We start from the raw sequence: 16,531 nt of genomic DNA, 5'->3' as shown, positions 1-16,531 counted from the left end.
ATGTGTAAGCATTAATTGAGAAAGATTCTGTTTTAAGGAAAGTGTACATCTAAATGAAATGGATGATTCTGATGATTCATTGATTCACAAATGATATTGAGAAATTGTGAATCAGAGTGAGGTCTTAGAGCATGTCTTTTTTTCATTTGCCAACATCACTTGCATCAGGTTAACCTGTTTAACCTGTGAAACCATGTATCCTTAAACTTATTTACTCCCAAAAGCCAAATTTTACTTATTTGATACTCGTTCCTATGTACGTGCAAGCCTGTTTGCTTTATCTTGCACAACAAACTCAAAGTAACTTCTCCATAAAGACTTCACAGTAACTGATGTTTTTTTTCTATACCAAGTCAAAGCAGTCAGATTTATGTCCAGAGCCCACATCTGTTTTCCATATCACCCCAATGCGGTAACTATCCACATGACATGATGTCTTGATGCTGTCTTGTGCGTGATGGAGTTAAAAGCCCTTTCACTAGGACACAGTCCTTACGGTTTCATGGACTTATAACAAATAAGGGTATTGATGCTTCAGACAAAAGATTTATCAGCGTCATTTAACAGACCTCTAAGCACCATTGAGCAGTGAAGAAGGCATGTAAGTGTGTATCTGCATTGGTGGCGAGTGCGTAAGCACAGATGTCTCTTAAATGAAATATAGATGTAGCGGTGAGGGGCAGGTACAGGAAGCAGCCGGTGAAGGGAGTATGGGAAAGGAGAGGTCACATCAGTCATGGGACGATGCTCCAGCGCTCAAAGGGGGCTATAGTCACGAAAGCTCCTTTCATTCATTTTCCATCAATCTTTTTCTTCTCATTTGGTCTACGTGACATCTTAATTCAGCACGCTCACTTAAAGAACTTTAAAGAGCTTTTCTAAAGGCACAAATCAATACAGTGTCCATTGTCTTTGTAAGTGGTCTTGTACATTTCTTGTCAGTCCTAATGGTGAATTATGTTGCTTTACTGTGTGTGTGTAATGTATAATATATATATATATATATATATATATATATATATATATATATATATATATATATATATATATATAATATATATATATATATAAATTAATGTATATATATCTGTGTGTGTGAGAAAGAAAGATAAATTTGTTATTTTTTATATTTTTTTTTATTTTTTTTTTTTATCCAAATCATATGCTTTCTAGCATGAGAATACCCTGCCCCCAATGCATAACACCTACAGTAGCAGGTAGCAAATCATGATTTATGGCTGTGATGTAACTAAAGCCTATTGGGTATTTAAAAAAAGGGACCTTTGATATGCTCTGCCAAATCTTACTGTTTCAATGGGAGATGCATTGACACAGGATCAGAGAACTGCACTCGTTATGTCAATTCATAGCGTCTTTAACAAGGGATAGCCTTACCTTAACTTTCTTGCACTACTCTGAATGATTCCTTTGTGCTTTGTGTGTGTGTGTGTGCAGTTGCTCCAGACATCCTGGTGCTGGGCTATGACGGCGACTGGTATGTGGGCAGGGAGAATGTACAACTGAAGTGTCGAGCCAAGGCCAACCCGCCTGCCCAGCACTTCAGATGGATCAGGTGTGTAAGCACAACACCCACAATAGCCACAGTGCACCATGTCTGGAATGGGCTCAAGAGTGTTAATGTCTGTTTCCTGAACTCATCTCAATCAGCAGATGATCTCTATGATTCACATCACCAATAGTTGCTTTCAAACTGTCAGATTTCAATGCAATCAGTTGGATGCCCAAACATTGTACACATTCAAAGTAAATCAGTTCTCTGCCACAAATCCATTAATGTCAGTATTGTTTGCTCAATTGAATGATTGAAAGTTAATCATGTGAGCTTAAAAATAATAATAATTAATTGTGATTTAATCTGTCTCAAGCAGTCATACATGTTAAAATTTTGGACAATCCAACTCATTCTTTGTCGAAAATATCCGTAATGAAGTCATTTAAAGGGGAACTATTATGCCCCTTTTTATAAGATGTAATAAATCTCAGGTGTCGCCAGAATGTGTCTGTGAACATACCTCACAGATCATTTGGTATACCTTGTTATAAATTCTCATCTTTGCTCATTTTTTCATGCATGTATCTTTAAATGCAAAAGAACTGCTGCTCCCCGTCCCCTATCCAGAATAATGCTGTGCCTTTACAGCTCGTGCCTTGGATACTCTGCCAAAAACATAAAAAACAAAACATTTGTTTGGTTTTGATTATCATCTCTATCGTGGTCACACTCGCATGACATTGCAGTTTTTCATCATCATGAAAGTTTATTTATTTGCATGTGTTTTAAAGTCATAGCAGTTTAAACTTCTGATATGCGAGTATTAAACTAAGTTCTCTTTTACGTCTTATTGTGCTTAAAGGTGCCATCGAACGTTTTTTTACAAGATGTAATATAAGTCTAAGGTGTCCCCTGAATGTGTCTGTGAAGTTTCAGCTCAAAATACCCCAAATTAATTTTTTTAACTGCCTATTTTGGGGCATCATTAAATATGCGCCGATTCAGGCTGCGGCCCCTTTAATTGCTCGGGCTCTCCGCCCCCTCCCGAGCTCTCGACTCTATCATTGACTCTGTCAAAAACTTACAAAGGTCACATAACCACAGTCATTTATGTCTGTAAACGTAAACTGCAGGGAAAGAAATCGCATATGTATATTAGATCTTTGTATTTAAAGTAACAGCAGTGTAATATACAATATCTACTGCTGTATATGCTGTTAATATGAATCAAACAACAAAAGAAAACAGAAAATCTCTCACTGCCCTTGTTTGAAAAACTTTTTAGTAGTTTTAATAAGTAAAATTTAGTAATACATTACTTGAATGCTGCTGTTAAATGCTCTGGCAAGGAGATAAACATGGCGGTCTGTGTACAGCTCACATTCCGTAGACAGCCGTGGACGGGGCCTGTGACGTCACATTGGAGTACATTCTTAAATTACTTATTTTGAGACGCTGTTTCAGATTTATGGGAAAAACAACAAATGGATTGGACATATTTTTACCACAATAAGGGTGGTTGTGTACACAATGCAGACATAAATATGTTCAAGAAGAATATACAATTTTGCACAGTAGGTCCCCTTTAAATCTGTGAAATGACATATGGGAATTATGAACAAACAAAGATTTTTGTTTAACAAATCATCTTTCATATGTTGACTTCCTCAATTATGCATCTTGAAGGAGTTCCCATTTATGCTGGGTACTTGTTGATTGTGTTTGCTTATCTTGTCCAACTCATTCATTTCACAAAAAGCTTAAATTAGACTTAAAGATCTAGCTATTTGGAAGCAATTTGATGTGTTTTGTATGTTTTAGGTTGGATGGCGAGATGCCGGATGGAGCAGAGGTGGTGAATAACTCTTTGGTGTTTATGCGGCCCCTACAGAAGAACGACTCTGGCGTTTACAGGTGTGAGGTGGCAAACGACATCGGACTGCGCAGTCGAGACATTAGAATACGCATTCAGGGTGAGTGAGAGACTTAAAATAACACCCATCTTACCAATGTTTGCCAGTGTATTTCCCATGTGAAGCTGGAGAAACAACGGTAAAATATAACAACTCAACTTAACCAATCAAATTTATTGAAATGTTGGCATAAATCCAAAACAAATGTGACTTCTCACTTAAAATGCCATTTCTAGTCTCCTTAAAGGGGTCATGAACTGTTGTTTTATTGTTTTATGAGGTTTCCTGGGGTGCACTTATAATGTTAGTATGCTTTTTACTTAAAAAATTGTCATAATTTATAAATAAAAGGCATTTTTCAAACCCTGATTTTTCCAACCCTTTCCTACCCTGAGCCCTCTTATTTGAACGCTCTGTTTTAAGGGGCGTGTCTGCTGTGAGACTTCAGTGTAAACGCCCACTGCTGTGATTGGCTAACATCTTTGCATATGAAATAGCTAAGTATTGCACTCTCAAAAACTTTTAGCACATTTTTACTATTACAGCTCTCAAGGTTAATTAATAGTGAAAAGTGTTGGTTATATTACATTTAGATCTGTGCTATTATATTTAGATTGTTGCATGAAAGGTTGCAGTGATAACCATTGTAGCCGATCACAAACATGTTGTTGAGTGCATGAAAGCAGTGATCTCGTCACTGCAACTCAATTTCTGCACACGAATGCTTCCATCAGAACTAAGTGCAAAGGCAATGTAACTAAGAGATTTGTTAAATAACTTGGTCACTGATAAACTCACACTGTTTGATTGACAGCTCCAGTGATTGTAAAGGGAGTGTTCTTTGATAGCTTTCTATATATAATTAAATCACCATTTAAATAACAGATTATTTTCATCTACTAAGATAAACAACACGAAGATGACCGTTTAGTCACTGGTTTGATTTACTGACTGTGCATGAGTCATTACATATCAGATCAGGCATTAGAATTAACACAGTTACTTACATGTTGTTGCATTACTGTCGAGTTCATATCATAAAAGTCTGAGCCAGAGCCTGCACCAAAATGCGATTGATTTACCAAAGAATACACAGTGAAATCACGATAACAAATAAATAAAGCTCAACTGAGACATTCACATTGTTGAAAATAAATAACCATATTCCTAGCATTAGGATCCTTTGAAAGGTAATGTCATTTTTAGTCCTGTATTGCTCCTCATCTCACTAACAAGCCAGTGGGCAGGGTTAACGTTGCAATGATGAAGTAGGTGTTGATTTCTTCTGCGGAGGCGGCGTTTCACCTATAGGCACATTCCGGGACGAGTCGTTCGCTGGGCCTGGTGTCTATAAAAGCTTTTATTGAACTAACAAGGAAGTTTTCAGTTCTGAAACTTGCAGGATATTCTTATAGTACGATGACCTCTTGTATATGACCTCTCAAGCAAAAGTTGATTTCTCAACTTTTCTTTTCTCAACAAAATTTCTCATGACCCCTTTAAAGGAAAGGTTCACCTGAAGACATTATTTATCATTATTTCCTCATTTCAAACCTGTATGTTGTTTTGATTTTCTTTTTACAAACAACAGCAAAAGGCTGAGTAAATTACATTTTTGGATGAACTGTTCCTTCAAGCCCCACAGATGTTTCATAATGTTTTCTTCTCTTGAACCCACCTATCACAAATAATTTAGAGTTGCACAGATCCAGATTATGAGCACACAAGCTCATAATCATTTTCCAGAGCATGAGGCTTTTGCTTGAAAGGCATTGGCCCTCCATAAGTTCAGCTTTGGCTCTTTAAAATAATAATAAAAAAAAGTTTTGATTTGTGTTTCAAGAGTCATTATCTAATTGACCTCTGAGACTGGTATCTGCTGTCACACTCCATGGTGTTTATCTCCCATCATTTTTGTGTGAACATTAAACATTGAATCCAGCTGTTTTAACTAGTTTTTGTGATAGAGATGCACAGTACTCTCCCCCCACCCCCTGCCCTTTCTCCCTCCCTCGTGAACACTTATGTCTCTGAGACTGTCACGCATTTATACAAGAGGAGAATAGAGCGGAAGCAACCTTGACTGAGAGATGTCCTAGATTCATGAAACATTCACCAGCTCTTTTCAGCCGCCATTAATTATGTATTTTCTTTTTTTATTTCTTTATTTTTTTAACATTTATTTATGCTCTCCCCTTGAGAAAGATTCAGCATCTGCGTGCATGAAGCTATGTGTTTCTGTGTGGTGTTTGTGAGTCGTTATTTAATGTCAAAGTTGTCTGCCTATATCTTCTAAGAGTCCCTTTGCGTCAGTTGTTTGAGTCGTGATGTTCCTACTAGAATGCCTTCTGCTACTGTTTGCGTATTGACTGAGTGACTGTAGGTGTGAAAGTGTGTGTGTCTGCTGTTAGTCACTGATCTTTGTGCACGAGTATGGGTGGGCAGAACCTGTCCTGCATGTTAAACACCCTGCCACTACCTGTGTGGTCACCAGTCACCCCCCAAATACACACCCACACACTCGCTCCAAACGGACAAATTACATTTAGGTTTGAATGATCTGTACAGTGTACAGACAGGCATGGGATACCACATACTGTACATAATTTGTGATAAATCTGGATTTTATCGACTCACAGAGAAGAGAAGCATGAAAGAGGGAGGGATTTCTGACTTTTCTGTGACTTGTCCTCGCTTTCTGGACATTGATGTGCTGAGGCGAGAAGCCCTACTGTTTATTGATTGAAACAAATTATTCTTTAACTCGCTGGGCAAAACTGAATAAATTAAAATAAATTGACATTATCCATGTCCTTGTGTTTTAAGGGGATAGTTCAACAAAAATTAAAATTCTGTCATTATTTACTCATTGTCATGTTGTTGCAAACTTGTATGACTTTCTTTCTTTTGTGGATCAAAGACATTTTTATGAATGTTCATGCAAATCTTTTTTGTACAATTGCGGTTCATGGTGTTAATCTCCAAAAATGCACTATAAATGTAGTCTTATATGAGATGTGCAATATTTTTCAAGTATTTTGAAGCCATTAAATAGCTTTATGTGAGGAACTGTCAAGAATGTTAATCATTATCCATTTATCATGTTCCCAGTTTATTTGAGAACTACAGAATCATTGAGTCAGTGAGTTGAGGTCCTGGTTCAAGTTATTCAGATTCTTGAATGAATCATTCAGACCTAGTTAATTAAAAAAAGAAAAGAAAAGAAAACTCAAAAGAGCAATTTGAGAACTAATATAGTCCTCCAGTTTAATTCACTGACTCTTGAGTGGTACTGTCTTATGGAAAAGAGCTGTGTGAATTTTCTTCAAAAATTCTCTTTTTCTATTGCACTCAAATAACCACATATGGGTTTGGAACAAGGGTGGGTAAATGACAACCAGGGTGCACCAGGCCCCACGTCCTCTAATTTGCACTGGCCCCGTCCTTTGTTAGGGGAGGCTTTGGTGACAACTTTGATTTTTGGGTAAACTATCCCTGTGGTTTAATATATGCACCAAATGTTTGCACTGGGAATACTGTGGGAGTGCGAAGATATTTCTGAAATTTTTGTATCAAAAATGTTTCCAAAAGAATGAATGGGACATTTCAGTCCCAAACTATATAGCTGCTCTTTCCTACATACATATACATTCACCAGACCCACAGATGCATCCAAATTACCTTTGACCTTGCGGGAACAATACAGTCCAGGAATGCTTTATGTATGCTACGTTTATTATTCATTCCAATGAGGATAAGCAAATTAGTCCCCACTTTAGCTGGAGCATTTGAACCGCGTAACCCTGAAGAGCTTGCAGCCCTGACTCCTGCGCCTCGCACGTTCTGCACTCAATGCATTCACACACTTCACAGCCGGCCAAATAGCTCTCATTGCGTCGGGAACAGGACACTCCGTAATGGGATAGTTTGACTTTCAGCTCCCAGCCTCAGAGAACGCTGCTTGCATAGTACAGATGCATGCCCCAGAATGCGATGAAACGCTACACGCTGCTCCCTAACACAATCAAGCGATCAATGCATGGTAATGGCGTTAACCCAATCTCCTATCCTTGCACCAGTCAAGTCATGTTAGCAGTTAGGCGTAGCAGCCGCCCAATCCTTGAGCATTCTCGATGTCTGTTCCCTCCCCTCCCCCAGTAGCAAGTACCCTTTCCCTGACCCCTTCTTTCCATTTTGTTTTTTCTCATCACTCGGCTATGTGGTCATCCATACTCCCTCTCTAAGCTAACACAAATTTTGCTCATTAGGTTTCATTGTTGCAGATGACTGTACTTCGTTGTTAGCTGGAGATGTTAGTATGTAGCTCCCCATGAATCCCTTATCATGCAGATCTCAACACTTCTTTCTCTTCCATTTTTGTTTTGTGTTTGTTTTTTTAGTCGTCTTTGCCTTGGACAACAGTTTCAGGTTTTAAAGCTGTTGGGAGGTTTGCTATCACTTCCTTTCAATATAAGATCCGCCAAAACCTGGAACTGTCACATCCATGGCAACAGAAGAGAGTCCTGTTGGTCATGCTAGATGTTACGATATTACAATCTTGGAAGCAGATTCATATGACTGTTAATGATATACTGATGTAGTTGGCATTGACATTATCTACTTTTCTTTGTCTGTCCATCCCTTCCTCCTACCCCCCTCCTTCTTGCCTTTCCTTCCTTCCCTCCATTAGATCCTCCCTCAACCACCACCATGCCCCCCACCACCCCTGTGCGCCTCCTAACCGCCGACATCTCTGCCACCGCACCTGGCAATAAACAGCGAGCCCTCATCACCTCTCCGACCCTGGCGCCTCTGCCGGAGGGAAGCCTAGGCACAATTGTGGGTGGAGCAGTGGGCGGAGCCCTCTTCCTGCTGTTGCTGCTCATTCTAGGTGGAGTTTATTACCAGCGTCAGCGGCGGACATTCCGCGGCGACTACTACACGAAGCAGTATCACGGCCCCTCGGACATGCAGAAGGCTCCCCAGCCCCATGAGTTGCAGCAAGTCTACAGCAAAGGAAGCCCTGACACCAAGCTCAAATCCAACCAGGATAACGGCACCATCTACCCGGATAAGGATCGAGAAGAGTGGGGTGATTTCGACCGTGAGCGATCACCCAACGGTCGCAGCAGAGCTCTGAGGGAAGCAGGCGGTCAACTCAACCACCATAACTATCACAACCATGAGCACAGCTACCACAACAACCATCACCCTGGCCATCCGCAGACCTTTAGTCCAGCCCATCACATCCAGAGGAGCTCGCTGCAGCCAGAGCCCCGCCGGTACGCCGCTCCCCAAGTCATGAGCAACGGCTCGCCCTACATGTCAGAGAACTGCTACGACAATGACTACGTGTCGCACACTGATGGCTCAATGATCTCCCGGAGGGAGTGGTATGTCTGAGAAGGCAGAGCAGGAAGAGACTGCATAGACACTTGAAATGCTTCAGACTGCAAAACGAGACAAGGATGAACAGAGTTATGTAAAGAAAATTAGTAGGAAATGCACCTTTTCTAGTAGTTTACACCTACCAATTTGTTTTGTACATTAGCCTAATCATTAGTTAGCTGTTCATAGCTAGCTGGTTTAAAGGATGTTTTGGGACCAAGAGGGTATAATTCTTGTCTTTGTTTAAGACGGTCAGGCAACAAGACATCTGCTTTTTGTTTCACCAATAAGCCAGTTCGAGGTTGATTTCAGGGGTGATTTAAGTTGGGTTGTCTTGCCAAATCAATAGCCAGTCTCCTTTTCTTTGCACAGTAAGGTGTACTGTGTGATTTTATTTAAAAGAAAGTCATTACAAAAAAAAAAAAAGCCATTCAAACAAATGCAATTTGTATTCAGATAACCTGTCGATAAGTGTTTCAGATCAGCGCCGATGTGAGCGATGAGTTTAGATGAGTCACGTCAACTTTCAGTGCTGTCACTCTGATGGAGGCAGAAATTAGCTCCTGTCAACAGCCTGGAGGTTTCCATGGCAACATTTATTTCCTCTCTTCTGGCATTCAGAGTTGGAGTGCTGTAGGGAGGAGCTAGACAGGGAGGACCGTAATGGATTTGATAAAGCCCAATGGGAGAAAGCCAGACAGGATGATTGCCGAAATGGGGTGCTGTAATTGTATCAATTCAGCTTCTATTTGCATACCACGGCGTCACTATTAGCTCTGGATTTCTTTTGTTTGTGCCATCAGAAATGTTTGCCGCTGTGTGAGTCTGTCTGCAAAAGGAGATGGTTGGACAGTGTCTTGTACTTCGAAACCTACTGCCATTGTTCAACATGAAAGCTTGTCCAATATTAATGTAGCTGTCTGGCTTGTCTTCGTCAGACCGTCACTGCCCAGTGTTAACAACCTCCGACTGCATTCAGCGGCTGTGCATTACGTCACAAATCAAGTCCTGTGCCTGTCTGTTGTGTGATTTGTGTGTATGTGTCTGTAATATGTAAATCCAGTCAGCTAGTGTTAACCGACAGTGTTTTGATGAATCAGCTCATCGTGTGTGCAGTAGTGTTCAGATTTCTGGCCTCAGATCTCACACATTCATGCACATAATTTAATGCAGAAGACGATAGCCTAACACACGTGATTGGTCATTCATTTTTAGTGTTGGCTGGATCTTGATAAGCTAGCAAATGCATACGAGTTGGGTTTTGAGATATTGGAGATAATATTGTAGTGCCTTAAACTGAAGACGTGCCCTGTAAGCATTATAATGTGCATGCAGAAGTTACGAATGAGTGAGTTTCGTTTTCAGAAGAAGTATGTGTAGTTTTGAGGCGTATAATGGTCAGGATGGGTCCTGAGAACACCATTTTGTACTGTCCTTTGTTTTGTGTGCCATTTGCTTTTTGCTGATTTTCAGACAATAACTAATTGTTTTGCTCGCATTAAATGACATGTGACACTTGAGTTACAGTGCACATCAAAGAGTTATGATAAAGTAAATCAAAATATCTATGTGTACAGGTTTGGGCAATGCGGAGGTGAAGAATTCAGTGTAAACAAGGTTGTTATGTATATATGCTGGCAGTTGGGAGAACCTTGTTTTGTTTGTTTGAATTTAACATTCTTATAGGAAGCCTGAGATTCGACGGTGGAACGCACTAGAAATCCCACCATTACACCGATTGTGATGAGAGGATCACATGTACACTTCTCCAGTACATCTTTTTCACTTTTTTTTTTTTTGTTTGTTTTACAAAAGATCTACTGTACAAAAAAATAATAATAATACAGTAATAATAATAAAAAAAAATAGCAAAGAAGAAATGTATTTGCAATGTATAGATGATACTGAGCATTATTTTGTAAAATCAACCTTTGGGATACATTTGTTTTGAAATAAAGCACCTTTTTTTTTTCTGTGACATGTTTCTTTGTTTTATAAGTTGGCCTCAGATCCATTTCATATTGGTTGGAGGGGTGACTGTTGAGATCTTGGGCGTGACTGGTTGCTTCAGCTGCAGAAATGTTCCCTGTGGGGGTCTCCTCTACTCTCCTGGAGGCCTCCAGGGATGTATTCCTCACGCCCTCTTTTCCTTTGCTGTGGTTAACCTACTTCATCTCCGAATATCCCCTCTTGCTCTGAGCCTCATGCATATTTTGTGGGAAAGCCTGTGGCTAAAAGCTTCCTGTGGATGGGGGCTGAACTTCCTCTCAGACTTACCTAGGATAGCCTTAAAGTGTGGGGGGATTATGGACTTGTTGATTCCTGTGTTTGCACTGCTGTTCTGTCGATCTGTGTGAGAGGAGATGGGGTGGGGGAGCTGGTTGACGAAGGGAAGATCAAGCACAGCAGTGGGAATAAATGGTTTTTGTTTTATAGCTGAGTCTATCATCCTGTCCAATCAGCTGGTGGTGGAACAAGCAAGTAATTAGTTGTCAGAAGTTCCACGATGAGTCAATGTCCAAAGTCAGCACATAAAATGTGCCTCTTTAATCCAAGACAGTGGAGATCAGGGCTAAAATGGGTATAGTAAAGCAGTGGTTCTCAAACTTTTTCATGCCTTAGACCACCCTGCACCCCAAATCTGGGGCAAAAAGATTTGAGGTGTCAAAGTAATTACCTGTTGTTTTAAGTGTGTACAAATTATCCTTGATTTATAACTTTTATAAGGTGTGGTAGAAATAGTAGAATTTTCTAGGTGGTAGAATATAACCTGATATAAAATCAGTGGAAGTCTATGCAATGTCCTCACTAATACAATTAGTGCGTGTGTGTTGAACTTTCTACTTATCAATGAATACTGAAAAATATTTCAGGATTTCCAAAAAATATTTAGCAGCACAGCTGTTTCCAACATTATTGATGATAATAATAAATGTTTCTTGAGCACAAAATCAGCAAATTAGAATCATTTCTGAAAGATCATGTGACACTGAATGAGAAATGATGCTGAAAATTAAGCTTTACCATCACAGGAATAAATTACATTTTAAGAATATTTTAAGAGAGTGGTTATTTTATATTATAATATTTCACAATATTTCTGTTTTACCGTATAAAATAAATGCAGCTTTGGTGATCATGAGACTTCCTTCAAATCATTAAAGGTCCCGTTCTTCGTGATCCCATGTTTCAAATTTGAGTTAGTGTGTAATGTTGTTGTTAGAGTATAAATAAAATCTGTAAAATTTTAAAGCTCAAAGTTCAATGCCAAGCGAGATATTTTATTTAACAGAAGTCGCCTACATCGAACGGCCAGTTTGGACTACATCCCTCTACTTCCTTCTTTAATTACGTCACTAAAACAGTTTTTTGACTAACCTCCGCCCACAGGAATACACAAGAGTTGCGTTTGTAGAGTGTGTTTGTCGCCATGTCGTCGAAACGCTGTTATTTTCATCCCGCAGTCCAATCACCGGGTCTGATTCCGGCTCAAATTGATAGGGTAAAATTAAAGACATGTTTACAATAACACTGAGCGCGTGCATCTCCACGTTATGGTAAGAGGCGTGACCTTTCCGGGCAAGGTTCGCTAAGCTGCTGTCGAATCACAACACAGGAACCGCTGGCACAATCAGAACTCGTTACGTATTTCTGAAGGAGGGACTTCATAGAACGAGGAAGTCATCAGCCCGTTTTTATGACAGTGGAAACAGCAGTATACAGATAAGTAAATTATGTGAAAAATACTGTGTTTTTTTACACGCGAAACATGAACACATGTTATATTGCACACTATAAACACAATCAAAGCTTCAAAAAACCACGAAAAATGGGACCTTTAATAAATCTTACTGACCCCACACTTTTGAATGGTAGAGTACAGTGTTAAAGGCACAATATGTAAGATTTTAGGATTAAAATATCCAAAAACCACTTGTGTACTTGCATTATCTTAAATGTTTCCAAGAATGTTTAAATCCAGAGAAATAAACAATTTTATCCAGGACACGGACCATGTCCTTGTGTCACCTATCAATGAAATTATACCCACGTTACCCTCGATTTCCAGTTTTATTTTGTAGAAACCATGGAAACACCAAAGACGCTTTTAAAACTATATATACTGTTATATGGCTCAACACAATAAGTCTTATTATTTAAATCTTGTTTTCTTGATTTACAGCGAGTACCATGTTTTACCATGACTAATATCGATCTAGAATATTGCAGTGTGCAACAAGTGCCTCACAGCAGCCGCCAAGCGAACACAGAGTAGCATTATAACAACTTTCAACACACAAATGTATCTTATATGATAAAACAGCGCTGCTTTACCCCACATTTGAATGACCGGAAGAAGCCGAAGCGGTAACTGCGGCATAATAAAAGTTCAGCTGCTCTCAAGGCGCGTGTTGTGTCCGTCTCTCATTATCAATCGCTCCAGCGGCCTCGTTCAGCTCCCACAGCACTCGGCCCCGCGCTGCTTCATACTACAGTATCGTTAATAATCTCATCCATGACCATGATTTCTGCCCCAGTCCCATCCCGATTCTTTTCCACCGGCTGTAGACGTGAAGACAACACCTCCCATCATTCCGCGAAATCAAGGAGTCCTCAAGCTACACCTTTGTTTTTGCATAAGCAACCTCTAGTGATAAAAATGTACATATTGTGACTTTAAAATAATTTAATTCAGTGATTAGTTCAAAGTTGGTGCTTTTCCTCAAGTAAAAAAATGTCAATTTTTTTTTACCACTCTGCATCATTCACAGGCCATCAGGACTAAAGTAAGCACTTAAGTCTGTTCTTCTGAACATTGCCCTTAATTGTTTACCTTAGAGATAGAAAATGACACAAACATACTCTTTATTCCTTAGGGAATTTACAGAATAGAGACACTTTCGTTCCCTCAGGTATTTTAAGTCCAGGTTACTGTACAATTCCTTGGAAAGTGAGGTAGCCCACTGAAAATAACAATGTCATTCATTATACGAGCATTCACCTTATCACGGGTGAGGAGGTCACTGTCTCTCACTGCACTGTTTGAATAGATTCTCTAAGGAGCAGTATTACCACCACATCCCCCCCCTCCCTGCTCCATGAGTGCTTCTGATTGGTTCAATTAGCCCGGTAGAATGGTTTTGTTTGCCACAGCCCCCTTCCACGCCATTGACACCGTCCCCATGGCAACAGACTCTTCCCGGGCTCATGACAGAGAGCTTGTTCTCTTGAGGGATACCTGTGCCACCCATCTCGCTCTCCATCATGGAGAAAAAAGAGGGGTTAGAGAGTGGATAAAAGGGCAATTCTTGCGGAAAAAATAGCGAGAGATTTTATGAAATGGGGGGAGCTTGAGACAGGAAGAAGGGAGGAGCCAAAGACGGACCAAGGTTAAAAAGGAGAACTGGGGGATGACCATGAAAATGCACATGTGAAGGTGAAATATGCAATATAAATTCCTTCTATAAAAGATGGTCTGTTTAAAAGGCTGTGATCTGTCATTGTGACCAAGTAATTTTCTTCCTCCAACCCCCCCTTCCGGAGAGAATATTTCCTTTGGAAAATTTGTCATTTGTGACTCCTTCTCCCTCTCAGATATCCATCTTTTATGGCATATTTTTCCAGTAATACATCACAGTGGTCATGAAATCATTCCCTCAGTGGTAGGCTGTTATTAAATGTTCAGTGCTCCATTTTAGAGAGTCTCACATTTATCAGAACTAGAACCCTGGAAAGTGTTACTGCACTTTATTATTTCACAGTCACAGATATACTAGGTGGGGTGTACAAATATGTAACCAAATATAGTGATGATATTTGGCCTCCAGTTGGTTCTCAAGATGTCATGTTAACTCAAGACAAATAAATCAAAAGAATAGGGGGGATGCTGATAGAGATAGGAGATATTCTTTAGTTCTTGCAGTGAGCACTTCAGACAGCATTTGAGGTCTTTGTCAAACACTTACTGATTTGAGAGACCACCCAGAATCAGCTGCTCTTCTCTATAGTCGTGCACACTAAAGCACCTTCATAAAAATCTGGCAGTTTAAACAATGGCAACCACAACAGAAGATGACCTCTGACACTTGACCTACCCATCTCCTTTCATTCGTCAGAACAACCCTCTTGACGTTACTTAAGCAGTGGGATTGTCTTGTCTGGTCATCTATTAAGAGAGACGTGTTATATTGAACAGTCATTGAGCCCTTTTGGTCAGCTGCATCATAAACATTTGCCCCTTTCAAGGACGTTTCTGTGGTTCTTTCCGTTGCCCCACAGTTTCACAGTAATTAAGACTCATGGGTCGCAAACACACAACTGAAACCTTTTCCGGTCCAACACAGACACACTCCCTACCTGCACTCCAATATGGCTATCAGGTGTCATGCAGCAGGGGGAACCAGCTTTCCCCATGTAACATTTACCAGAATGCATTGTGGTGCTTCTCCCCCACCCAGCTCCTGTTATCAAATACACGCCGAGAGCGTTGAATGAGTTACGGGGTGTCTGTGTCTGATACGACAATCTGAGACCTATAACAGTCAGCCTAAGAGAAACACCTGATCCTTTTAATCGTGTTTAAAGATGCCTGCCACCCCTGAACTGGCTCTAAGCGAGTGTGAACTCATTTAATCCTCCTTTGCTCTGCATCACCTCTGTTCTGAGCTGTGAATTTCTCTGTCAGTCTCCAGAAACCTTAAATCTGCTTGGTAAACACCTCTTAGAAGGAATGAGAGCACCTTCAAAGGATACGGTTCAAGTCTGGGCTCACCTGTGAAAGATCTTAAGTCCAGTGGGGTTAAAGTGAGCTGCCAAAAAGGCACCTGAATTATAGTCAGGGCACTTTAGCAGGGCGAAAATATTGAAGAGGGACTAACAGATTGCAGAAGATGTTTGTTGAGGATCATAGAGAGAAATGGCTCAAGAAAAAGCTCAAAAGAGGTTGTGCAGTTGTATTGACCGACACACACAATTGTTTACAATTTGCTAGAGTATCCAATTACCCTTATGAAAACTAATAATAAAAGGCCAAAAAAGTGCAAGAGATTATACTTTCATGACTGTTTCCTAACACACTTAAAAAGTACACTTTGTGATAATTAATAAAATTTTTTACTTTAAGTAATATTTTAAATCATTGTTTTAATAATATTTTTTCATGCTTTAAAGAAGTACAGTTATTTGTGTTGACTAACATGCTAAAACACATGTAAAGTAGTTGAGTAAAATGTGCTAAAAGTGCCAAAATTCAATATATTTTAACATTAAAGTATATTTTAGATTCACATAAATTATTGTTAGTGCATCCGGCAGTACGCTTTAACCATAATTCAAAGTAATTACGAAATTAGCCTACATATAAAGAAAAAAACACTCCTAACTTGATTAATTATACACTGTAAACCCAAATAAGTTTGAGTACTCTAATAACTTAAAATTTTCATGTAACCTCAGTATGAACATTTTTATTAGTGTAAACTTAGCTAGCTACAACAAGCTAATTCTCAAAATGCTAACTTGCTAACTTTCTAACATGTTAATAATAGCATGGTATAGCACTTGCTAGCAATATAAAGCATTTAACATTCCTCCTCTTAAACCAAGCTGCATGCACCACTTGTCACCATGATGATAACTCTCCAAAAACCCACATTAACAGAAACTCTTCTTTTTGCATAACAAAACATTAATCACTATTAAATCTCCCATTTAAGAT

General features: G+C 39.5%; 1 protein-coding gene across 3 annotated transcripts in view; it reads left to right on the top strand.

The window, feature by feature from the left end:
* Window positions 1-16,531, top strand: part of nectin3b (nectin cell adhesion molecule 3b) — a 76,329-nt gene that overhangs the window by 36,510 nt on the left and 23,288 nt on the right. For 2 of the 3 annotated variants that reach the window (XM_048165608.1, XM_048165610.1), the window contains exons 4-6: window positions 1,456-1,573; window positions 3,335-3,486; window positions 8,117-10,792. In XM_048165608.1, coding sequence (XP_048021565.1) covers window positions 1,456-1,573; window positions 3,335-3,486; window positions 8,117-8,829 — 983 coding nt within the window. In that variant the 3' untranslated portion in view covers window positions 8,830-10,792. Of the gene's footprint in view, window positions 1-1,455; window positions 1,574-3,334; window positions 3,487-8,116; window positions 10,793-16,531 lie in introns of those variants that run through there. The other variant, XM_048165609.1, reaches the window with a different exon arrangement.

This window comes from Megalobrama amblycephala, linkage group LG18 (assembly GCF_018812025.1).
Source record: "Megalobrama amblycephala isolate DHTTF-2021 linkage group LG18, ASM1881202v1, whole genome shotgun sequence".
In the NCBI taxonomy this organism is placed as follows: domain Eukaryota; kingdom Metazoa; phylum Chordata; class Actinopteri; order Cypriniformes; family Xenocyprididae; genus Megalobrama; species Megalobrama amblycephala.
This window is presented reverse-complemented; position numbering and strand designations above follow the sequence as displayed.